General features: G+C 38.7%; 1 protein-coding gene across 2 annotated transcripts in view; it reads right to left on the reverse strand.

The window, feature by feature from the left end:
* The window catches only part of LOC146500971 (inactive dipeptidyl peptidase 10), a 135,845-nt gene extending 116,136 nt beyond the window's left edge, over nucleotides 1-19,709 (reverse strand). For both annotated transcript variants that reach the window (XM_085136353.1, XM_085136352.1), the window contains exon 1: nucleotides 19,179-19,709. In XM_085136353.1, coding sequence (XP_084992479.1) covers nucleotides 19,179-19,235 — 57 coding nt within the window. In that variant the 5' untranslated portion in view covers nucleotides 19,236-19,709. The remainder of the gene's footprint in view (nucleotides 1-19,178) is intronic.
* Between the last annotated feature and the right edge of the window lie 7,980 nt (nucleotides 19,710-27,689).

The raw sequence follows: 27,689 nt of genomic DNA on the forward strand, positions 1-27,689 counted from the left end.
ACTTGTTTTAATCATAGCTCATCATGTCTGGTGTTTTATTTTGCCTTTATATTATCATTACATCATTTGATATCTGTTACATAAAGTGTTTGCTTGCGTCACAATTTCTGATCATAGTATAAAGCAGGCTGCACTTGAATGCATAACTTACAGTCCTGTCACACTCAAACAGTTTAAATGCACTTGATATGACTTTCTGACTTTCATGCACAGTCATGTAAAATTGTGGTAATATGATTTCTAATCAAATTGCCACAAGAGAGAGTCTAAGAGAAATAATGGCCATTAACATCAGGCTCTCAAACTGAACACATTGAGACTGCATCAGTGTACAGAACATTTAGCTTCATAGAGGCGGTTTATTTTCAGTGTTTCTTCTTCAGATTATTTTAAGTTAAAGAAGCCTTTCAGTGGTAAAAGCATTTTGTACGTGCGCTCCCAAGGGAGCCACCAACAATAAAATTTTAAAACGCCACCAGGAGAGAAGGCTGAGGCTAATCTTTTTCACTCACTCACTTTCCTCTTCCCTTTTTTCCCATTTGGTTTCTGGGCTTTTTTGTTTCCTTAGCACATTTCACAGGCATTTTCTCCAACAACAAGCCGTCCCATTTCTGAGTTACTATAGAAGCCATCCACTTTTTTTTCCCAGAGGCTGAAAACAACAGCTGTGTTCTGGAAAACCTTTCATGGACTGACAATTGCTATTTGAGAGGAGAGGAAGCACCTCCGTTCCAGTGGCTGACTTATTCAAATCACTGCTTCTGTGAACAACTGGGAAGATAAGGAAGCAGCCATATCTTATTAGGTGTAATCGTAATTGACAGGTATCCAAAAACAGATTAAGCGCACATGGGTTTATGTGTGCAACATACACAAGTATCAGTGTCTCATTTCTTTTGTTGCAGCAAAGTAGTGCTCAGCCTGCTGAAATGTAAAGGCAGAAAATATAATCTGCAGACAGTACAGCTGTGTGAAGCTTTTGAGGCTGTCAGTTATTGACAGATAAAAGAAATTATATAGCGGAGCCACAAAGTTATTTTCCATTTTCTGACAAGAAAAATCTAGACTAGAAATATAAACTAAAATAATTATGGAACCAGCCATGTCTAACCATCAAGAAACTGGACAGTGTTATTGTTAAGGTTAGTGTCAGTGGCAACTTACTAAGAGCCAGCTCTGTATATAGACAGAAGGATTGTAAAAATTTAGTCTACACAGGGGCAACAGAGACTAACTTACATGCAGCCAGCAGCACGTAGCTCAGTGGTGATGACGCTATCTGTAGGCAGAATACTGAAGACTTGAACAGAAAGGGGTTAACTGTATTTATCAGAAAGAAGAACTAGGCTAAAGGATAAATATCAGCACAAACATAGTTGTTGACACTGCCCCCTGGTGACAATATACAGCTACAACATCTAGACGTAGATCTGTCCTTCCAGAACTTTCTAGTTTTTGACTCTAATGGGACTGTAATTTATAAAAGGAGCATCATGTTTAAACTAGCGATAGCATCCTTGTGACCTTGTGTGAGAAACACAATCACATATTGGCACAAGTTTAGAAATGCATTCCATTAATATCTTTTGTCCCATTGTATGTATTCTTAGGAAATAAAAGGTAAATAACTGGTCTGAGCTGAAAATAGTTGGATGGATATATATGGCTATATCTTCTAAATGTCACAATAAGAAAGTCTGTCTAGCAAAGATGTTAACCAAAAAGGTTACAACTATTTCTACTTGATGCGTCCTACATAAACATAAACTTATTTTATCAGTGTCGTGACTGCGCTTTGCCTTGGATCCTGGAAATTATGCCTCAGATTGTGTCTTGATAGAATTCTGGAGATTTTTCTGAATTATTTTCATTGAAGTGACATGTTGGATCATTTTCTTTCATTTGAATTCCAACATTTGGTGAGTTTTTCAGAAATGCTTCCCATCAGCTGAACCCAGACATGCCTAACTATGTCTGTTTAAATCTATCTGAAGTTGTTCTGGAGAAATATATGCACAATGCCTTACTGAAATAGTTTATGCATATTTTTATTTATTTTTCCATCTTTTCCATCATTTAATTGTTGCATCTTTTCAAGCCTGAAATGAATCATGCTAACCAATGCTGAACTTTTCTTGATGTGATAAATGCAAACTGTTAAATGGGACATTACTCATGCCAGGAGGTGTGGAAGTGTGATGGTTTTTGGCCCAGCATCACAAGGGGTCCAAATCACCTCAGTGCTCATACAATGGATTTAGTTTCACGCCCCTTTTATCCAGGCAGTGTGCTTAATTGGTAGGATTGGTGAAAAGAAAGATATCAAAGCTGCAGAATGGCCAGTTTGATGCTAAAAATACACATTTGAAAAGTAATTTCCATTTGCTCCCAGTCAAGGGGTTTAGGCACCATCTGGTGTTCCTAATAAGTTCATAATGATTCATTACCTGCTTTAGTTACACTCTTGAATAGTTATGAGATGAGACTTCACACAGCATCACGTCAGGACCTTAATATTGCTAAACCCATCAAGGTAACAACACTACTGTTCAAGAAGGCACTGACTGTGGGATTAATTCAGTGTGCTTCCATTGTACACGGAATGAAGATGGATCAAACAGCATTCATTATGCACGTCCTTGTAAGTCCACCTGTGTGTGAATACACACGTGCCTCAAAAGGAAGCGCCTGCACTTTCTTTTATTATCTGCTCTGGAGAACCGCTGGCAGCACAAGGACTACTCCCACCAGCCTTAGTCCAACACAGAAGAGTTGAAATACAAGTGAACCCACTGAACCCCGGACACAATCCTCTCAGAGAGCAGCTGAATAATGTTGAGGACCACCACAGCAGCAATCTGGCTAGTGGGCCAGGCAATAGGGATCATGCAAGACACAAAGCACCAGGGCTAGCTGGTTAGCGGCTACTGACTAACAAAATAAGAGTGAGAAGGTGATAGTGTATTGGTTAACAAGTTTATTTCGAGACAGGGACAAGATACAAAACCATGCCCAACTGAACAAGCAGATCCATCAGTTTTGCTGATTCCTTGAATAAGTGAGTGGCAAGAAGAAATTTTTAATCTCCTGAAAAATAAGGTGACTTACCGTGTGATACAGATGGTTCAAGAAGTCTGTGCTTCAGTTTTGTTGAGTGAAATTCTGTTATTTCATTAGTCTGTTCCTTACCACTAATTAACATGCACAAGTCGGTTATTTTCCTCCTGACATGGCAGCAGCTAAAATGCTAACTTTGAGGCTTTGAAACCAACGGGCGATGAAATGGTGGCTCCATACATCTTTTATAAACCCTCCAATGATCTGATTTTAGCTGAACAATGAAAGCAATTAGTGTGGGTAATGAAAAGTAAAAAAAAAACATTTGAGAAATTGAGGTGTTTTTAGCTTGTATGATTTTTATCCTTTTACTTTATTTCGCTTTGTGTTCATACTATGCAATAGCAGGTATTGCAATATATGAAATACCTCATACAGATGGGATTGAATCTGCAAGGTTTCAGTTATATACGGTAGCTCAATTTGTGTTTTGCCCATGAAGTTATCAAAATATCATAACCATGAATGGGTCTATCTAACTTAACTTATTTCACAGTCCGTGCTTCCTCCTTAACAAATCACCCTGCTGCTGCTGGCACCACTCCCCCCCTGACCCAGATTCACACTGAACACTTTGTAAATAATAATCCAGTTTGTCCATTCAGAGTCTGCACACGATGTGGGAAACACATCTATACATCAGGACTGAGACATGTGCCTCAGTAGCTTGGCTCCCCAGAGTGAGATCCTGTCCCCTGAGTGAAATCTGGAGTCGGCCCACTCTCTGCCTCTGCAGCTCTGCTCCCTCCCCGCACTCTAAGTCTGGATGAAATTCACCGCTTGCAGACACAGCTTTGTTCTATTTTGATACAGCCACGGCATCCTCTACATTTCTCCCTTTGACAACTTTTTTACATTTCTTCTTACTCTCTTGCCATCCGTTGCTCTCAAACATGTCAGTACTTTCTTTTACCACGTTTTAAGTATTGGCATTTGTCTCCCTACACTGTTAAGCTCATTAACAGCAACTATTTATGGAGAGGTGAAAGACATGCAGGACAAAAATAATTAAATGGAGAAGACACATTTTACTATGGTGAAACACAAAGTAAATCTTTTTCTGATATTTTTTTGTGATCATTGAAAACCTCTTCCTGTCTAACACCACGTAGAGGAGACCTGCATGTTTTCCATTCAGTGCACCGAGTCTCATCCACATTGTCAGGAATTATACAACCTCACCTTCAGATATTCAAATGCTTGGGTGCAATTACACCATGGACTGTTTAAAAGACCTGACATTTCAGGAATTTTGAAAGGAAACAAATTATCATAATTACAGTTTGAATCTGCATAGCACAAAATTTAATGACAGCTCAAAATAATTAATTTGTTTGGGGGGGGAGAGTTGGTGTGACCTAGTTTAGAAAGTTTGTTGTTTTCTATAGGTGTTGTTTGTTTGTGTAACAATGCATAACTCCTGAAAATAAATAATTTTAAGGGGCTCACAATTAATGGCACTCCAGCCTTCACTGCTTTGACAAGAGAGCATGAGAGAGCATTTTCAGGTCAGCTTACCTGTTCATAAACCTTTTTTTTAATTTTCTTTCTCTTCTGCAAATATTAAAGGTCATTATCAGCAACAAATTATTATTCTGCAGCTAATGATTTACCTGATAAAAGGAACATTGATGTTTTTAAGCATTTTATTATCATTTGTAATTATATTCTAAGGTTTGGAATAAGGTCATTCAGAGTGGCACAATTTCCTAAAAGTAAACAAATACATAAAAGTGATAGAATGTGTCGTAACTAGAGATGGGCAGTAACGCGTTACTGTAATCTGATTACTTTTTTCAAGTAACGAGTAAAGTAAGGGATTACTATTGCAAAAATGGTAATTAGATTACCGTTACTTTCCTGTAGGAACGCTGCGTTACTGCGTTACTAAAACCGTGATTTTTTTGCGAGAATGTCTCAAGACAATGACGTAAGCGAGTGCGACATTTGTGGCAACAGCTGTGTGCAGATCAACAATGGATAATATATTGAGTGCGGGAGAGAGTATGAGCGTGCAAGTGTGGAAAAGCGTGGAAGTACTGACCTTACTTTGAGTTTGATTCCATAAAAAGTGACAAAAACATTAGTGTCCGCTGTGCGTGGGAAGAAAACTTATTTTTACACCGAAAAAAACCCCTAAACAAGCACCGAGTGCACAACGACGTAATGGGAAATTCACAGAAACTCGTGGATTCTTCAACTGACTGCTGCGGCACACCTGCACCAGGGCAAACCTCCGCCTACCCCACTCCTGCTTTACAGGTGAAAATAGAGCAACAGGACCGCTAGTCTTTGATGTTATTTATTTTCTGCTGTGTTTTACTTACTTACTTTGAAAGACTGAATGTAAACACAAAAAATATTTTATTTTATGTGCGGGAATGTGCAGAAAATAGGTTTAAATGTTAAACTAATTTCTTCAAGTCAGAGAATGTTGCATATAATTAAATTTTTGCTTGATGCATAAAGTTAAAAGATTAAAACTGATAAAACAAGTTTAAAAAAAAAGAGACTTTTCCATTTGATTACATTTTGTATGATGGATTATGCAGAAAAAGTAGAATTGGGCTGAAAGATCTATTGCTTTATCACCTATTCAGGTTGTAAATCGTGTTTTTAAAAGTAATCCATTACTTTTAAAAATAAGTAATCAGTAAAGTAACGGGATTACTTTTTGGGAGAAGTAATCAGTAATTAGTTATTGGTTACTTTTTTCAAGTAACTTGACCAACACTAGTCATAATACTGTTGACCATTTGTTTTGCTTTTTTCATTTCTTGTTTCAGCATTGGCTGTTTGTTCACTTCCTGTTTTGCTTCGGTAGATGTTTTTCTTATTTCTTTTTGTTGTTGTTGCTGCTATAATTTTTCTTTCCTCCTTCGTGTCTGTTTAACCTGCCATCATTCCTTGCACCTCCAAATTACTTTCACAAACCTATTTATACTATCTTGTTTGTCATCCTTTAGCCAGTCCATAATTTATAAATAGTCCTGCCTTCCATTTGTCAAAGTGTCTGCTATGCTCCTCTCTTTTATTTCTGCCTTGCTTTGCTTCTGTGCGGTTTCTGTTCTCTTTATCATCTTTGTATTTTGGTTTTGTTGAACTTTGTCTCAACAAAGGTTTGCCTTTAGTTAAATATTCAGCTTTATCTCTACAGTATACTTAAAAAAATGTATACTTTCATAATTTAAGTTACAAAAAAACATTAAAATTGAAAAGTATGTATAGCTCTACATTTGCCACATCCTAAAGGTTTATAATGTTCTAATAAATTATATGGCTGAAAATGATTGACAGGTGGACTCTTTCTTATTTAACCTTCTGAAACCTGATATCCCAGGTCTCATGTCCTCTTTGTATGATAGCAACATGCACTCCAATAGCAAAAAGCTTTATAAGACCTTTAGAAAATAAAAGTGCCTGGATTGCTATGAGTCTGGCAAGGAAATTGAGAAATTCTACCAGGATATTCTGGCTCAGCAACACAGTAGCAAAGCAAACTGTCTGATGCAAAACAAAGGGCTCCTAAATTTTATTACAGCATCTGCAGGGTCAAAGTACATGTGTCTACAATCAGTAAGAGGCTGCACCAATTTGACCTGCATAGGAAGCGTTCCAGGAAAGTCTTTGCTGGCCAAAAACAATGAAACACTACAGTTTGCTAGAGAACATACAGAGAAAGAGTGGACAAAGATTTTGTATTTATTCATTGGCCACACGAATGGTTGATCTATTTGATGCTTGCCAAAGACCAACTGGTTAACTGGTGCAAATGTTCTGGTTTTGGTTGGTTAATATCTGAAAATGAAAGCTGATAGGATCACAATCCAGTTTAAAGGTCCATATCTAGTTCAGACCACCAAAAAAAGGTTCCAAAAGAAAACGTGTGTGGTAATGGAGTTTGTTAAGTCCAACAGAATGTGAACAATATCACAGCAATCTAGAAGTCCAAGACTACTTCCCACTTCCTATTAAGCCTATTGTATAGACTCTTTTATACTTCGTGCCAGTTCAAATGAAACATTTAAAACTGAAAGTGGTATTATGGCTCAATAATGGCTCAGTAAGTGTTATATAACTATATTTAACATTATGCAACTAACATTTTAAGACATGCTAATCAGTTTGATTCAATCAGTAGCTAGCTGAATACATTTATTCATATATTTATACATTTATGACCTTGTTTCCTTCCATTTCTCTCTGTGGCTTCTACATACCAGCAGCACAGTGAACACAGTAGGCACATGTACAATCTTTAGGTCGCCAAACCTTTAATTCAATTCAATTCAGTTTTATTTATATAGCGCCAAATCACAACAACAGTCGCCTCAAGGTGCTTTATATTGCACAGAAAATCGTACAATAATAGATACAGAGAAAAGCCAACAATCATATGACCCCCGATGAGCAAGCACTTTGGCGACAGTAGGAAGGAAAAACTCCCTTTTAACAGGAAGAAACCTCTGGCAGAACCAGGCTCAGGGAGGGGCGGCCATCTGCTGCGACCGGTTGGGGTGAGAGAAGGAAGACAGGATAAAGACATGCTGTGGAATCTTTAAACAGATAAATATCTGCCTCTTCCTTCTGGTTTATGCTCAAACCAAAAAATTTCACGACATTATAAAGACACCTTCTTGGGTTGGCTAATGTCCCAGTATCTGTGCCCTACTTTCTGAATTCATCTGTTATTTGTAGTGATTGTAAGTGATTTCCTCACCACATAGACTGCATGCAAAATATACACTCAGTCACCACAAGTCTCAGTGTCACATGTCACGAGAAAAGGATGGATCTGACTGAAAAACTGAAGGATATTGCACAACCATATCAAGTCAAAAACTCACAACATACCCTGCTTTTCTCTTCAGACTTGAACAGGGGCCACAAACATTATGCAAATTGCAAATAAACCTATAAATTCATCAAGACAGTGTTTCCTGAAGTCATCGATCAAGTGAGTTGAGGGCCGACCTATAGGGATGCAACGATACCAATTTTTTCAAACCGATCTGATACCGATACTTGGATCTGAGTACTTGCCGATACAGAGTACAAAAACCGATACTTCTAACACACACACACACACACAAATGCAATGAATTGGAAGACAGGTTTTATTTATTCTCTGCCGATAATAAATAATATCAATTTCAAGTGAAAAATAAGCACTTCTGTTAAATTATTGCAGAGTCTCCACATTGTAATTTAACAAAATATCACTGAACTATTGGCACTGTCTCAAGCTTTCAGAATAATAAATAAACACTTCTGTTTGGAATAAAATAAATACAAATTAGGTTTGAGAATAAAATAAACTTTTATAAATAAATTGTTGCAGAGTGTCCATATTGTAAACAAACAAACAAAATAACGAAAGTATTTGGCATTGACGAACGAACTCCCCATCTGCCTGTGGATCATCAGACCACTGTGCCGTTAAACCAAGGACTGACATCGCGCACACACTGCTTGTCTTTACCTCTTTAGAAAGTTTTGGCACCATTATCTCCCTGATGTGTGGGCGGTTAGGAATTTCATATCGCAGCTCGAGTATGCTGAGAAGACGGTGCAATCCTATGTTTTCCACGACCGGCATTGGCTGGTCATCCAGAGCGATTATTTTAACTGCCCATGGATTTTCTCTTGACATTTTTCATCGCTTTTCCAAAACCCTAGTTAAAGTTGGCTGTTCCGGTCCACACTGCTGACATTTTGCTTAGCCTAGCTACAGCAGCCTCCAGTTTCTCTTTTTTTTATCTGGAGCTGCCAGTCTCACTCGTCTAACCCTGTGCCTGTTTAGCGCGAGATGTCCCCCTAGTGGCCAATCTAAAAAAACTACAACAAAAATGACAATCCACCGTCTGATTAATGAAATAAGTTAGTATCGGTTCATGGTATCGGTTAACTTTTACGAGCATGAGTACACACACATTTTACAGTATCGGCCCCGATACCCGATACCAGTATCGGTATCGGTGCATCCCTACCGACCTATATACAACCGAACCTCTTGGAAACCAGAGACATTGCCCCCTGCTGGCCATTAGAAAGATCCATCCACTTGAGCTCCACTTTACACACCCAGAAGCTTTATGAATGTTTTGTATAGTCTCTGCTGTATATCAGCATCATCATTACCTTCTGGTTATTCGCAATGCAATCATTAATTAAATATACAGAAATAACTGAGGAAGAAATCAGGACAAGCACCTGCATGGAGGAAATCACTAAATTATGTTGAGCAACACTTTTTAAATTAGCATTATTTAAAAGATGAAATGGCATATGAATAAAAAGTCAGGGTGCGTGTTACCACCTTGTTTTGCCCTTTGTGTGTCATTTCACCACAAAACTGATACCCTGACCTTTTCTAAACTCCCATGACGGTCTGTTGTACATTTAACAATGTTGCTACAGTTGCTCCCTGGTCTCATACTGCCAGGCATCTTAAGAGATTGTTGACCTTTTCACACTTTCATTTATCAACGCGCTGCCTCCAGGTCAGCCTTTCATCAAACAGTACTCAGAGAAACCTAATCACACTGATCTGCTCATTGATTGCCTTATTGGCTCCTTGCTTTCTGTCTTGTAATCAATATATACAAACCTGCCCTCCATTCAAGAATGACATCAGAGGGTCACTAGATTTTATTAGATTTTAGACTCCTGCAGGGACGTTCCAGTCACATTTTCAGTGTCTTTGTTACCAGTTTTGCTGTTACTGAAGCAGAAATCCAGACACAAAAAGAGGGCCCTCTTCTGCTGCACTCCTGTCTGTAATAATACTCTATTGCCCATTAGCAGCTTTAGCATTTTATAAATCCAATTCACAAGTATTGGATGACTGTTAACAGCTATTTATGAACACTACATTTTACGGCATCAACTTTCAGCATGCTTTTGTTTTGGGCCGAAAGTTTTCTACTCCGTTTGAACACAAAATCAAAGCATTGTACCAAACTGTGTCCTGTCTTGTGATTGACGGGAAGAGGTGTCGCCCCTTGCTGAATGCTTGCCTGATTGCTGAGTTTGGCTTCCAGGATTTCCAGAGGGGGCAACTGCAAAGCGTTCAATTAGGCTACATGCCTCACTGCCTCTCTTAAAAGAGCAGAAGAAAATGGATATAGAAGCTCTGGAGCTTTGAAGGTTTTTATTTATTTAATTCAAACGCCTATTAAGGGGGAAAGAATGTCAAAATTGAGATGCCAAAATTACTCCGAAGACCAACTGCAACCGCTGTAAATAACTGTCTATGAATCTTAGATGCAAACCTGGCAGCTTATTTGTGTCACAGTTTCAAGAGCTGTCGCCATTGCTGTGGCAGCAGAGTGGAACTGAACTCTGGCAGGGAAAGCAAACATGTTTGTGTCGATGGCAGTTTGCAGTCAGCCTCATCGACAGATAAAGGTGGACTGTGTAAAATGTGGAAGCGCCTCATAACACAGATTCCCACATGGTAGTCAAATTGAATTGCTGCTCACATGCACTCCACAGTTTCATTTCTCCAACCCCAAAAGAAAACAGCTTTACGCACTCTATGGGATGAGACCCATACTTCGAAAGCACAGTAACTCTGAGACTGACATCAACAAAACATACTCTATATCACTAACATATTCGTGTTAAATTGTCCCGTAATGAAAACTAAAAAAATATTATTTATGTACTTCTTGTTAGTACTGTCAAAAGTGTCCAAAAGGCATATTTGGTCATTCATTCAAAAAGTCCGACACAGCTTTGGACCATCTGAATACTGCACATCTGCAAATGTAAAAGATGTAACTACTCATACAAATGATAGAAGGTATCGTTTAAAAAAATAATGTGGGATCCATGAAGCTTTTCCCACTAGTCAATTCATAAAGCTTATTCAGTGTCTAATCAACTTTAAGGTTCCACAGTTTCGCCATCTACTAAAAAAAAACCCAAAGATAAATTTACAGACTGTGCAACTTCCTCTCTCAGGAACAGAGTTACATTCCTCATTGCTTTTGTCCTGTGCATTCGTTTTAATTTACTTATGATCTTATTCTTCAGAAAAAAAGTATATTGACAAAATAGGTGGCGAAAGATATCGGTCAAATAAATGAACACTGCCAATCACTGAATCTAACTGAGGTTTCAGCAGCAATTTAATACTTTGGCCGCTCGTATGAAAGTTTCTAAAACAAGAGAGGGTAATGAAATCAGTGCAGCTTTCTACCATGCATGTTTCATTATAATTAATTTTAACTGAGTTTAACTGAAGTTTGTGCATTTAGATGAGACGTGGTCTGAGATGAGGAGACAGTACAATAAAACAAGATTTCAGACCCTGGGACTTGCTTCTATAATAACATAGACTGTATATGCAGCGATGGACACGGCCATTGTAGAGCATCGAGGTAAGCAATTTGTCCATCACCATTTCAATGTTTTGAAAGCAGACTTCTATTCCATCATGTCTTTTCCACATTAACTTTACATTTAAGATGTATCTATCTCTCTTCTATACACAGTCCATGTATAACACCACATTGGGTTAAAATGTTATTTCCTTCCTATCTTAACCAAGGATTTAACCTAATCCAAGACTTGATAGGAAATTGCTGTAATATGGCACCCAGATAACATGTAATCAACATGCAAAGAGAAAAACACTCATGCCTTGCTCTCTAGACAATGATGCAATCTATCAGAATTGCCTTTCTGCCTTCCACCTGTCTTCTTAGCTTTGTGCCTCATGCGCCTCACAGAGCCAAGCAGGGAGAGCTGCTGGGAAACTGCAATCACAATCATCTCCTTTCAGAGCAAGACTCAGATTGGCTCTCCAGCTGTTTCACCAATTACAACTCTTTCACTGGCACTGACACCAGAAGATCCAAGCAATATTAAAATGAAGGCTGCTTTGATACTTTAATAAAAATACTCCGTGAATACTGAAGTAGTAATATTGAAGTTATAAAAATTGTCTTTCTAATTAGTCCGTTTTTGTTTGTCTATTTGTGGAACAGTAAAAATGAAGTGGTGGAAATGGAAGTTGAACAGGGCTTACCACGTTCACATACATCTGATGACAAACCCACTTTCTTATCCCGTCTTTGTTGTTTCTTTCTCCAATTACAATAATCTCATGGAATATAAGGAGCTTACATACAACAAGCCAACAATACAGCTGGCAGGGGTTGAGTAAGAGTTGAATCAATTTCAAGTTTTTTTTTCTCATGACTTCATCATGTGGACAGCAGCCAGCGTTGTACACAAAGCTGACAGCTGGATTCATCCTAAGCTGCATCTCTGCGGTCTTTCAATAGCAATTGAAATCCTGTTGTAGACTTTCTGTCTACACCCATACATTCTGAAAATGAAGAAACACAACAACTTGTCTAATATTATGAAGCATCAGTAAAACTACAGTCCATTGCTGTCTCAAAAGTTTTGAGCAGTTAAAAAATCGGTCAATCATTTGCAAAAAGCAAGCATGCTCAAAATCTGCTTATTTTTTAATTCCACTCTTAAATATTCTTGCATAAAATTTAATAGGGTCATGTCACGTTGAATGTTTAAGAATGCCATTCTGTATTCCCTTAGAGGATTTTCTGGTGTTTAATTCACGTCTGTTGGGTGAATCTGTGGTTTGTGCATGCACATAGAGCAACTTTGATAAAGCTTCAAGAGTTTTCACAGTTGACTGAATGTCTGAACACCCCTAGAGAGCTTGGTACAGTGTCAGAGATGCCTTTCCATATGTTGGTTTTGGTGAAAAGGTCTTGTTCATGTATTCTCCTGAAACATTCTCTGCAGGGAGTAAGTGAACAAGAGCCCGACTGTTCTGCCCATCTGTCCCACAGTGGGGACTCGCTTTGGTGCCTGGGTGTTTCTCAGGTGAGCACTAATGTTCCAAGAGGTTTTCCCTTGAATTACACACCAGACTATCTCTAAAAGAAGCATTGTTGCTCTGCATGCTTCATTGGAGAGATCCAGAAGTCTGCTGTATTTCAGCTGAACTTGTCATTCATTCTTTGTATGTATTTGTATTTGTATTATTCATACATACAAAGCCTCTGTCCAGGAATCTCTCACCTTTCCCACACTGGAGGAAATAAAATAAAGCTCTATGAGTAGGATTTGGATTGGCATCCTAAATAATAAATAAATATCCCATTTAACATCCTCGCAGCAGCTGTCCAATGTGGGAACAGGCAGGGCTCACTGCCCTTGTGAAACTGATGTTTCTGATGTTGTTGACTTTATGGATTTTATATCTGATACTTAACAGCAGGGTAGGGCTTTGGCTAATTTATTTATATATTTTCTCTAGGCGAATACGTTGGGTGATTACTCTCTAAAAATTGAGAAAGTAATGGCTGGGTCAAAAAACTTTTAATATAAAAGATTTTTGTTTAAGCAGCTGGGAATGGGACTGAAAAAGCCTTCCACCTCTCCTCAATCCACAAAGCTCCAGACCCCAATTTTTATAACACGGGTGGTAAGCCCGCAGACGTACACAGCCATGCAGCTCTCGGGCACTCTCAAATGAGAACTTACACTTTGCCTGGCCCTCTCACCCAGGACCAGATTGCCTGAGAAGACTTTGTCTCCCAGAAAAACTGGAACATGTGGCCTGGGAGAAGGATGGATAAGAGACATTTGACTATCAGCGGTTTATACGTGAGATAGATATAAAGAAAGAGAGAGAAAGAGGTAGCCTTGGGCACAGAGTATCTGAAGTACAATCACAGTATAATGATTTGCATCAAATTCTGCAGGTTTTCTTCTTGTACCACTGCAACATGAAGCGCAGTCCAGGAAATTCAGTTTGATTAACAGATCGGTAGAAAATCTCTGCTTACATTGTGAACCATCATGCAGGCACAACTGATAGAACAGCTGGCTCACTCTGCATTTCCTTGGCATGAGCTGACATGTTGGCGCTCTTACTCAGTAGCTAGTTTGAACTTATTCCAATGAATATAAAGGGATACATTTTTTTTCATGCAGGGTAATGGTGGTCTAAATAAAACATTAGTTAATTGCTCAGTTTATACATGCTTTCACAACTGCATTTCAGCCTGTAGACAACACCTGCATGCAATAAGACAAATGTATAATTCAGCTAGATTCACAGATGGTACAAAGTCTGTGTAATGTCCAATTGCTTGCATTTGTTATGTAACTGTATTCACAACAAGCGAGCAGGAATCATGTGTTCTGCCTCCTGCACTGCCTGAACCAAAAGGAGTGTCCAGTAAGGAAAACACATCTGAACCTCACTGTCTCTGTTTGGCAGAGAGAAATGCGAGAAAGAATGACACAGTGATGCTCCTAAAGCTGTAATTTAAAAGTTATTTAGCCACTATCTATCTATCTATCTATCTATCTATCAATCAATTACCTAACACAACGTACTACAAGAAAAAGCTTTTGTGTTTCTGTGCATGGAGTGAAACTGTGGAACAGTTTGAATATGGAATTAAAGCAATGTCCAAACGTAAAACAGTTCAAAAAGAGTTATAAAAATATGATCTTCTCAAACTATAAAGAAAGGGAAATTGTTGAAATTAAGTGAATGCCTCTATTTAAAAAAAAAATCATGATGTGATATTATAGTATATATTATATCAGAAATCTGTTCACTATTTTTATACAGATTATATCTGTAAGGAAGCTGACTAAATATTAACTGATAACTTGTGGCAAAGGGGTGGGATTAAATAAGGGTGTACTTCTTCCCACTCCCTTTCAACATGTAAATGAATCAGCAGTAGCAATATTGAAATGTATTGACTTTTGTATAGTATTTTTTTCTCTCTTATTTTCTTTACTAAATGTACCTGCATATTGTTTACATGTTTGAAATAAATTAGCAAACAAACAAACACAAATGGGTCTTCACTTACAGTATGTTGTTCTCATCTGTTTACATTATGCAGCTGAATTGATCAGAAATAGCAAAAACACTTAAACAGCTCTTTGACTCTTCTGTATGTGCTGTGATTCGTAGAGCATACTTCCTTTAATGAGAAAGGGATTAAGGTGGTAAAGTTAAAGTGTGACTTCAGCAGAAGTTAAGGACAAATCCTCACATTGTTTTCTTTCTTTGGGTTTACAAGGAAAGATTAATGAATTTGTAGGTGTTTGAAGATGGCTCGGCCACATCCAGACGCCTTCCTGACCGCTCCAGTAATTACTGCACATGATGTCCTCTTTGTATATATTTACCTAGTTACTGTATATAATGTTTTCTCTCTCTTTTTGCACAGTCGAGGAGCGTGTCACGACACATTTCACTGCGTGTACTTGTATAACTATGCACGTGACAAATAAAAGATCTTGAAACTTCAATCTTTTAATAACTACGCAGCTACTTTAATTGATCAGATTTACCAATAATTTGTGGTTCTTGAATTTTTTCAGTATGGTAATGCTTTCTAATCCACCCAACACATACTAGCCACTTAAGATTTATCATTAACAATACCTGTAAATAGATTTGTAAGTTTCCTAATCTAGATAATCAGAGTAAAGAGAGATAAAACAGACAAAAATGTAATAAAAACAATACAAAAAAGTTAAGTCAAACCCTAACAAATCATGCTGTGAGCATAAGGCAAACACCCACTGTTCCAAAATGCAGCATGTGCCTTTTATCTGCATCGTTCCCCACAGCAGATGGAGTCCAGCCCCAGAGCACTTTTATATCCTGGTGACATATTTCTTTTGATAACAACATGCCTGCGAGGGAATCCAAACAAAGTAAGATAATGGCAATCTGCAGTTCACAAAAAAACTGTGTGATCATACACTTCAAGACTAAAGCTGGGATAAAGACGGATACGTAACACTTAGGAAGCTCTTTCTTAGCTGTGAGTCTTGCCTCAAGTATTTGGGTAGTCCACTGGGGATCATCAGTCTGGTAAATGCTTTATCTTTTGTTACACCTGGCTAATGAGAAATGTACATGTTAGCAGAGATTTTCTGGCATTTTTTTTAAATGGGGCAGCACGTGGGGGCATCAGAAACTAGTAATAAGGTTCACAGGAACATGTAAAATTCAGTCAATAAATACTAAACCATGCAATATATTCAGCGATTTTAGTTATGGACACAACACTGTCCTTGATAAACAAGTACTGACATGCTCAGTCACAAAATGGTTGCTGTGCTGATTCCTAAACTTCCAACAAAAATCATAAAATCCAGTCTGGTAAATATATTCTAGTGAGTGCTGAAACTAAAGAACCATATCTAGCTGTTAAAAAATCATCTTTCCAAAGTAAAGGGACCAAGCCACTGAGGGGTATATGAGGAAAAGTGTGTACTTATTAACACTGAGTGAATGAATCGTTCTTTATCTATATACTTTGATCCCCCAAACCTTTCATGTTTGCCCATTTCTGTACTGATTTGCATTGCCATCACAAGTCAGTATGAGACATTTTGAGTAATCCAAATGTAACATATGAGCAGACACAACTAATTAGTGTATGAACACTTGATCCAACAAGTGGTAAAAAAAAAAAAAGAACACTTTCCAATAAGTTACAGCTTACATAGTCACATGATGTTTCCTTTCTTTGCTGGAAAATCAATCTTTAAGTTATTTTTCTGGGAAACTCTTAGTAACAAAATCTCCATTAAGCAAAAAGACAGTGATTGGTGCCTCCTGGCAGTCGTGGGTTAAAGGCACTCAACAAGTAATCGCAGCTCTTTTGAGTTAGAGACTCAGAGACTCACACTTAGAATCTGTTTCCCAAAAACCCTTCATCTCTTCTCAATCCCCCACTCCAACTTCCTGGAAGAAATTTGAATCCCTACACATGATTGGGGACTTTTTAAAGAGAGGTTTTTTGCAGTGAAATAGTAAAAACAACTAAACAAAACTAAATCCATGTAATGTTCAGGATGTTCAGAACCTATCTTTAGGATAACTCTCTGTCTCAAATGTACAGCTCACATACAATTTAATAGCCTGGACCAAAGGAGGCAAGAAAATGAACAACCATAAGCAATAGCCCCGGGCAATGCATGCACATTTATTTCTCCAGCAAAGCCCAAGGGGGGGCAATGTCACAATTGTCCTCAATTTCCATTTTCTTTGCAGCTGGTTTTAATGGCCACTGAATGCTGGATGTAATGAGACAAGCAGAGACTGTAATATATAGCCAAGGTGAGTGAAATTAATTTCTGCTCCTCAGAGAGAACTCTACATTTTCAGCCACACTAGTAGTGTGAGTCTAGAAATAGAAACTTCACTTAGTTGGTCCATTTGTTCATTAATCTGTCAGTCAAACACTTCCAGGGTGATGTCTCTGAATTGACTGGACTCACTGCTTCTATATATAGAACATAAGGAGCTAATGACATTGATCTACTGGCTATAAATGCATCACACTTTCAATTTGTTCAACATTTAATGTCCTTGCACAGGACTGCTTTACAGCTCAGCATATCCCAAGCAGAACTGAATGACCTTTGACATATCCTGCACGGGTGGTGTGGATGGTTTCCCACAGATTTAGATTGTGTCACTGGCAAGTATGGATGTGGTCATGTTTGGATGTGCAAGCATGTGGAGAAAAAGGAGGTTCACATGCTTTCTTGAGCTGATTATCAAATAATTCCATATAGCAATTTCACCATAAAACAATATTTAATATATACAGTCTCTTCGGTATACCTCTCATGCTGCATTTGAACTGTCACTTTACAGTCTGCCAGGGGAAGTCCTTGTTTGTTTCTGCATTGTCCGTAAGAACACGGGTATATGAAACAGTTCTCCACCTTCTGCAGGTTCTGGTTGGAGCAGACCTTCAGAAATGGAGAATAAGGACTATCATTGTCACCTGCATGCAGCCAGACAACTGGCAGGTGTGCAATTAAGCCATGCCCGTGGTCTAACAAAGACTCCGATTTAACAACAGAAGATTTAAGACTAAAATTTTCTGTTTCCTGTTGTATTATGAGCTGCTCAGCCATTTAAATGCCCCAGAACGGGTCCTTTCATGATCTCCATGTTCAAACAGAGAGGCTCAGTCTTAACAGAAGAACCTGTTAGAACATGCGAGGTCTTCTACAAGTCTGAGACTTTAATTTGTTCAGCTCTGTTCTTTGTCATTGTTCTTCTTTTAGTGCACTGTTTTTGTGCTATTATTCAGTATCTCTTTGCTTCTAAATGCTGCCTTAATCCTTTTTCATGTCTCAAAGCAGTTTGAGCTGCTTTACTGTTGAACACTGCTGTAAAATAAACTTGAAAATTGTGAGGCTCACATTTATGCACACTGTGTGAACAGTTTATTCTTTGTTTGATATCATATCCCCCTGTATTTATTTTTCCTGCAGCATAAAAGAATCTAACCGTGTATGCTGAGAGCACAAACATCCCTAAAGATAACGTTTGAGCTGACCTATAAACTTTAATGATATGTAGAAGGTTGCCCCACCTTCAGGCCACACTTGCTGGCTATGAGACCTTTTTCACATTTCAGTTACTTCTGTTATCTGTTATGCAACAACCTCTCCTGTCTGACAAGCAAAATCTTTACTAAACACCTCTATACTACTAGGAAGCATCCCAAAAATAAGCCCAGAAATTCTGATAGCAAAGTCACTTTCACTTGTTTCACATCAGGAAGTTCTATTGCAGGCTTCGACATTAAACTTTAATACTTGCTCTGACATCTTTGACTATATAGTTAAACTCCCATAAATCATTTAATTAAGTGGATGCACCCCAGAAGCCATTTATCCTGCTTTTTGGTTAATTCATTTATCCAACATGGTGTCTGCACTAAAGGAACACAGCTACCGATCATATCTCTAAACTCTGCCTGCAGGTATCACACCAAGTGACGCCGAGTCTCCGTGTCATTTAAATGACTTTCAAGTTTCTCCACGTGGCTCGATTTTAAGTTACCGTAACTTATTCAAGCAGCTGCAAACTTCCAGATAAAAGTTCTATGCGTGTTTCTAAGTTTGGTAGTTAACCCACAGTGGGATGAGTAACAAATGCATCCTCAATCAGGCAACATGGACGAGATGAAGAAAAAGGAATTTGCTCCATCTCAGTCTTTGCTTACCTTTGCCTCCACTGAGTATCTCCGAGTGTGCTGCACTGCTCCTGCGCTTTGGTTCATGTTTCAGCACCACGGACAGCTCCAGAAATAAAAAAGGATCCAAATCAGTCCGCAGATCGACGAACTGTAGCTGAGACTCCGCACAGACACCAACTGCCCGATACTTCACCGCTTTGCTTCAAGCTGTTTACTGGTTCGTCGTCTTCCCTGCGACACGCGTGGCTTCTCAGCCAATGATGCCTTGTGCGTAAAGACTTGCTCCGCTGGTGCGCCAGCTGTGAGTGAAAGCGGGCGACACAGCCCACTTATCCCTCACTCACCAAGATAACATAATAAGCTAGGAACAAGCTGGTAGTCGGACAATAAACATAAATATTAAAACTTATAATCCAGCAAAAATATGCTTTTTTCTGATAAACACAACCTGACATGACGGGGTTACAGGCACCGGAATTAAGCCCTTTCTAAAAAACTGAGATAAAAGCTCGTCTTTGCATGGGGAGATTACATAACATGATAAAGCTGGTTACAACAGCTTCCTGCATGTTTACAGAGCTGCACATCTGCATAAGACATTTTTATTCGTTTTTTTTAATTAACTGTTTTCTAGCTCCTTTATTTCACTTTCTTTTATCTCATTTTACTTAATTTATTGAATTTAATCTACCGTTATCTATTTTGTTATCTGTTATCCAAGTTTGTTTATTTTTTTTGCAAGAGTTTTGACTGCTGTAGTGGATGAATTTGCTCACTGTTGGGGGTAAATAAAGTATATTTACTTTCCAATGTTTTTTCAGCATTTTTTGTCCACCCTTGGAAGCCAGAGCCAGTGGCAAAATTTTGAAGAGGGCCAGTCAATCATAACTGCATTACTTTTATTGTAACTTTATTTTAAGAATATTTTGATGCTGAAAAATTTATACCATTCATTATATTATCAGGCTTTAGCAGGACTTTTATGTCAGTACAGAGTAACCATTTTTGACTCAGATTGCAAGACAATTTTCAGGCTCTTGTGCACTTTTCATCTAATAGGTGTGTGTAAGAGCATGGAGCTCCACAGGAATCTGATAATCATGCCCGGTGTTTTCTGCACCAGATTTCTAAACTGTATTTATCTCTGATCAGACTCCCCTGCTTTGAATACCATTTTTGGTTAATGAGGCAGAAAGAATTCAGCATGATTCACACACAAATCCTAACTGACGTGTTAATAATTAAGAACACAGCTATCCAAGGTACCCCAAGTTTACAGCATCAGTGTTGAATGAGTACAAAACTGTTCGTGTTCAGACACAAAATAATGTCATTTGTGGGTTTTTTTATGTGAATCTTTTTCGCTGTGAGCCTGAAAACACCCAAAGAAACGACATGAGCAGTTTTCTTTTGATGCCTCCAGATAACCACTCTTTCATCTTCACGATAAGAACCTGCTAAAAGCTTAAAATAATAAGAGAGCTGTATGACATATGTTGACTTTGTTTAATGGGTAAAAGGTAAATAAGGACCTTAATGTAACAATCTCTGACTTCATAAAAGCTGCTTTCAGCTGCTGCCTTATTGACTGCCTCAGCGGGTAGCCCCACATGTTGATCTGGCAGATTTTTTTTTTAGACCAGATCCCATTCCTCATGCAGCCCTAAAGAGATTTGTCTCTCCTCCACGGTCAGGCTTATTTAGCATTGCTGAAAATGTACAACTTCTATGTATTGTGTGCACATTTTGTTAGCCTTCGCATATTTAATGCTGTTAAGTTACTTTTTAGCGAACATCTTTTTTAGGCTTAAAACTTTCCTTTTTGCTAAAGCATATAGTTAGGGCTGGATCAGGTGAACCTGAATCCTCCCTTAGTTATGCAGCAATAGACATAGGCTGCCGGGGGATTCCCATGATGCATTGAGTTTTTCCTTTCCAGTCACCTTTCTCACTCACTATGTGTTAACAGACCTCTCTGTATTGAATCATATCTGTTATTAACCTCTGTCTCTCTTCCACAGCATGTCTTTTATCCTGTCTTCCTTCTCTCACCCCAACCGGTCGCAGCAGATGGCCCCGCCCCTCTCTGAGCCTGGTTCTGCCGGAGGTTTCTTCCTGTTAAAAGGGAGTTTTTCCTTCCCACTGTCGCCAAAGTGCTTGCTCATAGGGGGTCATATGATTGTTGGGTTTTTCTCTGTATCTATGAAGCGCCTTGAGGCGACTTTTGTTGTGATTTGGCGCTATATAAATAAAATTTAATTTAGTTTAATTGAATCTTTCACACTTCACACACCCGTTCAACATAACTGGCAGAAAAACTGTCCCACAGTATGATGCTACCTCCCCATGCCTTCATCGTTACTCCTTGGGTAGCTGTTGCCAAATAATTTTTCCTCACCTGACTTTTTCTTTGTCCATGTGGTCACCTGCAAACTTTACATCAGTGACAGGCCCTGACACGACAGGCCCTTCGTTCTTGGAAGGCAGTCTGTTGGGCCACAGTGGCATCTCGTAGAGCATGAAGAGTCAGGACAGGTGAGAGAAGAGACAGTTTACTTAGTTAAGTGGAAAGACAATGTGAGAACGACATATCCAAAGGAAGCAGGTAAAATCTTATAAAACTGAGACAGGCAAGATGAGTCAAAGGCTGGCAGAAACAAAAATAGGGCTGCGGTTGAATTTTCAGTTTTGCTCAAGAAAGTTTCTAACATGTTGAAGTGAGCTGGAAGTATCACTGTGGCAGCTGTAATAAGAGCTGTCTGAATTCTCTGAATACTTAGGCAAGGTCCTTCACTGCTTCCTTCATTGCTTCCTTATCTGGACCTTTATGAAAGGAAATGTAATTTTGTAGAATACAGAAATGTCCGACTTCTGAACAGTATCTTCATTTATACACTAGATACTTGATTGAGGCTCTTTTAACATGAATGACTTTGGACTTAAAAAAAACACAGCAGACCAACAACTAGCACCAGCACATCACATGTACCCCAAAATACTAAAGACCAGACTGGACTTCGAGCACCTTGGAGTCTGTGCCTCTCAACTCTTTGATTGTGATTTCTGAAAGAACTGTAACATTTAGTTTAATCTGAAAAAAGAACTTTGGACCACTGGGCATCAACTTTTTCACCTTAGCCCAGGTGAAACACATCTGTAAGGGTGTGACAGTTGTAGCTCCTGCCCTAAAGACATCTTTGTGTAGTGGCTTTTGATGTTCTGACACCAGCCCCGGTTCACTCCTTATGACGTTCTCCCAAATTCTTGGATCACTTTTCACGAGAAACCTCTCAAAGCTGTGCTTGTTCCTGGTGCCTTTACATCTTTGTTGAATTAAATTACAAACAATAAATAATGTGCTTTTTGAATTTTGAATGCAGTCAGATTCTCTGAGGTTCTTTTTGTTCCTAAGCCCTTATAAATTCATCACATCTGTCTTGACCTTGATGAAAAACATCATGATAATTATTTTTGACTGTTCGACCATAACCAAGTGACTCCAGTGGCTGGTCAGGTGGTGCAAAGTGATTGTAGAAATACTAGTAAAAATAGTATCAGGTTAGTGTATACCTACATAACAGCATCACAAAGGCAGCTATGAATCATCAGGGATAAACCAATGACAGATCTTGCTGATGAGACTCGACGTGGAGCGTCTTGATTATATGTATGTCCACGGAGACAAAAAGCCAGGAGATAAACCCCTGTGGAGTTTGTAGGCTCGCGATAATGTGGGGAGGGTGGAGGAAAGCCAGCAGGGAGGAAAGATTTAACCTTTCAGGTGAACCTCCTTGAACATGCTGAAGGGCGTGTGGATATATGGAGATGGAGGGGTGTGCAGTAGCAGGTCTGAATGTCATTAGAAAATATATCAGCTCTAAGAATGAAAACACACTTAGATGTAAGATGTGGATGAGATGAACCGTGGAGATGTCTTGGAAATCTATAGGAAATGGGTTTTTTTTGTACAGAAGAAGCCAGTATAGACAATATTGTGCCTAAATCAATAAATAATCAGATAAATGTAAATTACACTTGACATGTAGTGCATCTATGCTTATTTTCATTATAAAGTAAAGCTGCTCATTGTCACTTGTATGTAAATGTATATTCTGAAATCTAAATTAAGATCCAAAGCGACTGGCAGAAACTGAAACTAAACCACATGAGAATAGTTTTTCATTAATAAGAAGACCCAAAAACATCAATGCAGCTTTAATTTATGCTAAATGCTCACAGGTGTTGGAGGTAAGACATGATATCATTACACAGCAATGTCTCTGGAAATAAAGGAATCTTTCTAACCCACCTTCTGTACTATAACATGGTGTACCCTTCAAAAAATGTTATCAACTGAAGAATAATTCTTCTACTTTAAAACTATTCCAAAATGTTTCCTGAATAGGCAACAGTGTATTTATATTCCCTAGATCTCTGTTGAGTCTTGAGTTCTGTTTGTGTAAAAAACATCAAAGTATGGATCCTGTCTTGTTGGTTCAGGGTGGCAGGGGTGGCCCCTTATTACTGACTGACCAATGTATAAACACCAGAGCCTACTGACTATTGCTGCCAAACATGTCCATCCCTTTGTGACCACAGTCTCCATCTTCTGATGGCTGCTTCCAGCAGGATAATCCACCATGTCACAAAAGTTAAAATCATGTCAGACTAGTTCATTGAACATGGAAATAATTTCACTGCACACAAATAGCCTCCACAGTCTTCATCATGGATGTGCAGCAGATAAATCTGCAGCAAATTATGTGACACTATCAACTCCTACTGAATATATGCCATAAAGAATTAAGGCAGTGGGTAGTGTATATGAGATACACATTTAGCAACGTGTTATTCATTGAGTTATAGATTTATCCCTTCCATTTTACTGCTGCCAGTCTTAGTGTCAAGCTTTAGAGGAAAAAAATGAAACAAATAGCCACATGTGGCTTTTAATAATAACTACAGCTCTGACCACAACTCCATCTTCAGAGGTCACAAGCAATTTCCTGGGCCCGTTCCTTGCTAAGACAAGAAGGCCCACAGCTTGGCATTTATGGGAAATGTCTCCTGTATAGTACTTCCTTTTTTGTTCCAGGTTCTGCTATTATATAAAAAAGACACTCATAAAATGCACTTCCTGACAAGGTCTGTGAGCCATAATTTAATCAAAGCATCAGTGCAAGCAAGAAGCTATTAACCACAAACTAACTAACCTACCTTCAAACTTGACCTCCATTACATTTTAAGATACTCAGCATGGTTGGAAGATGTCTCGCATATTTGTAGGTTACACTTAAAAAGACTGAACATGAGTGACATACGACTAATGCCTCTCCACAGTACAACGGCAGCAAGCTGTAGTTTCCAGCTTTTGTCCTCTCTGCCTGCTGATCTCAACATCAATAAGTAAAAGCACTTTGAAGGCAACTGCTAGCACTCACTTGAAAGCATGTGTCCAGTTTTAGAAAGTGGGATACGTGATCGTTTGATGCATGAAGGTCAAGATGTGAGAGGAAATGTGTCACTGTCCAACAGCTACGTGCCAAAATGTCACCAGGAAGTGCAAATGTGTACCCAGGCAGACAATAACAACATAAAAAACGATGAGCTGTAAGTTCCTGTAGTCACATTTTTATAAATATATGTCTTATGGATTTTGATTGCTAAGTTTAGTGTCCACAGTGTACAGAAGTAGCATCTGGTAGATGGAAAGAAGGGACCTCAATCTAGTCACAGCCTTTCTTTAGCCCAAAAGCCACCAAATATTGGGCTAAATTTAGACTGATTCTGTCCAAATTTAGCCCCCAAATGGTCTGTGTTGTTCTCTATATAGCCCTAATACAGCCACTAAATCAGGATTACATTCAGCACAGCAAAAACATAAAACTAAAAACATGCAGTTTCTCATCTTTTTAGGTCTTTCAAAGTCAGAAAATTAGGGTCTTTACAACCAAAAAAGTCAAAGGTGGAAAGAAGACATTTCAGGGTTTTGCAAAAATGTGTTAAGAGAAAACAAATCCACTTTCTGAGCATTCAAAGAACTTGTTTTATACTCCACAGCACAAGTACTATGGTAAATTTGGGTTCCAGTTTCCAAGACACTTCTGCAGGAAGAGGGGGGGCATGGAAAAATTAGAAGCTTTTCCCAGCTTTATCACATCTCAGCTTGTAGGCAGAGTTATGCATTCGGCTTCATAGCACCTTTACTCCTGTAGCTCTATTTTCTATGTGCAAAACAGGTAGCCTTGGTGATCAGTGCTAAAAAATCCTTTCAGCCAGCAGCTCAATATACTGGATTTATATGAGATTTCACACACTTATGAAAAATGGTAAACTGGTGCAGTGCTCCACAAATGAGAATTTGGGTTTCAAGGAGTCATACTACTTTTTTAATCCATTCTTTAATTTTAGAAAATAATTAAAGAAAATGTACGCTATAGGTAGGGCGTGAGTGGTTTTGGATCAATTTACCCATCCAGATTTTGTACATTTTAAAAATTAATTTCCAGAAAATCTAGAGATGAACATGTAGACAAAAGTGCAACTTGTCACAGTCCAACGGAAAATGAATGAAAATAGTGTAAGAAATGGAAATAAGACATCTGTGTTTAATTGTGCGAGTAGTGGGTACAGGCTGTAATGATGGCATAACAATGAGTCAGCATGAACAGTACCAGGACTCTGAGCTGAAATACTATTTGAAATTAATTTCTTCTATTTTTCATGTCCTTTTTTATGGGGGTAAAAAGGTCTATTTCCCCTGCACTTGCCAGATCATCTATTAAGCCCTTCTGGACATAATGCATTTGACTTTTTTGTCTCTATGCAGTCAGTCCTCTTAAAAAAAAAAAAAAATCCTGTCTATCTTGCTTTTTGGATGTTTGCCTGTGTGTTGTTGGTTCTTTTGGTCATACATTTATTTTGATTGCTTACAAAATGCTGCCTTCCCGTCTTATATAATAAAATATTCCAGCCTACCTGCCTTCTCTTAGAGTCATGCTTTTTAGTCCCATACTGAGCCATTACAGCAGTAATGGATTTTGCCTTCAGTCAGATGTTTTTTTTTTATTACCATTATTATTATTATTATCTTAGAAAATGGACTGCATAAAGAAAAACTGGACAAAGCCCCCAGGTCTGAAGAGAAAAGCCAATGCAAAGTGCCTCAAACCTGCATTTTTTCTAAAGGCCTTACTGTTTAGAAATCTATGGAAAAACTGCTTTCTCTGGGTATGACCTTACCAAGCACTTTCCTGGTGAGTTTAAGGTCCACATCGCCAGTTTAAGATCTTCTTTAATGCAAAATGATGTACTTTTTGTAAACACTGTGCCCCAGAGGATTAAGCAGGGTGTGTTCAAGAGTACAGCTATCTTCTATCTAAGTCACAAGCGGGACACGTATGAGTGTGCTGTCAATAAACTGGACGTGGCTCTGATGGAAAGTTCGAATGAAACTTTTCAGTCATTGCCCCCAAATTCTGGAATGACCTCCCTGCCTATTTTATGATGCCCCCAATGACCAAGGACAATATGAATAGTTTCCACGAATTTCAGACTATTATTTTGAATGCTGCACATGGTCTGCAGTGACTGCACCTGAGTCAATGCAGCATAATCTGACAATGTTCCAAAGAGCTATCTTGTGATGTCAGATGTGCTTGGCTTCCTCAGTCTTCAAGCACCCTCATAAATGTTTGATGAGGATGAGGTCAGGTGACTGTGGAGGAAATTAAGTCAGCACTCCTTCAGGATCTTTGGTCTTCAAGTACTTCCTCAAAGCTCAGAGGTGTGCCTGGCCTCATTATCTTGCGACAATATGAAGTATGGCCCTTCTCATGGACTCTAATCCCTTATCTGTCCAAGGTGTGTGTGTGTGTGTGTGTGTGTGTGTGTGTGTGTGTGTTTGTGTGTGTGTGTGTGTGTGTGCGTGTGTGAGACAGGTGGAGACTGCCAATTGGCCAATTTGGAGGGGATCATTGGATGGAGAGCAGCCTCTCAAACTCCGATTCTGCCCTCTCCTTGCCTCTTTTGCACTCAACATTGAGCAAACAGATGGTTTGCCATTTGGTTTCTGTGTTTCTGTCGGCAACAGAGTCCCAAAGTTGAGTTGCAAATTCTGACATCTGTGCCATTAACTCAAACCTTCTTGTGAACAGACTTTGTAAATAGTAAATACTGAACACAGACTGTAAATATTGAGCAGTTTACAGCAGGTTAGTAGGAGTGAGAAGCCCCTTATGTTGAAATAATTGTTAGGGAAGAGTAGGGATCATTTGAAACTTCTGTTGCTTTGGGCATTGCTCTCCTCTGAAGTAAATAAACTGCATCTCAGAATCTTGAATTGTTCTCTGCCACTGGCCCGATGTCATGTTAGACAATAACATGACATGCTATTGTCTAGATTACCTCTAGGCCAGGGACATAACAGTAGCAAGTGTGCCTCTAATCTCTGTGCAGGCTGACAGACCAAATGGTTGTTTGCTATCTTAGCTCCTGTTGTTGCGTCACCACTTCAGCTTTCTTTACTGCAACGTCACT

This window comes from Neolamprologus multifasciatus, chromosome 16, assembly GCF_963576455.1.
Source record: "Neolamprologus multifasciatus chromosome 16, fNeoMul1.2, whole genome shotgun sequence".
NCBI lineage: Eukaryota > Metazoa > Chordata > Actinopteri > Cichliformes > Cichlidae > Neolamprologus > Neolamprologus multifasciatus.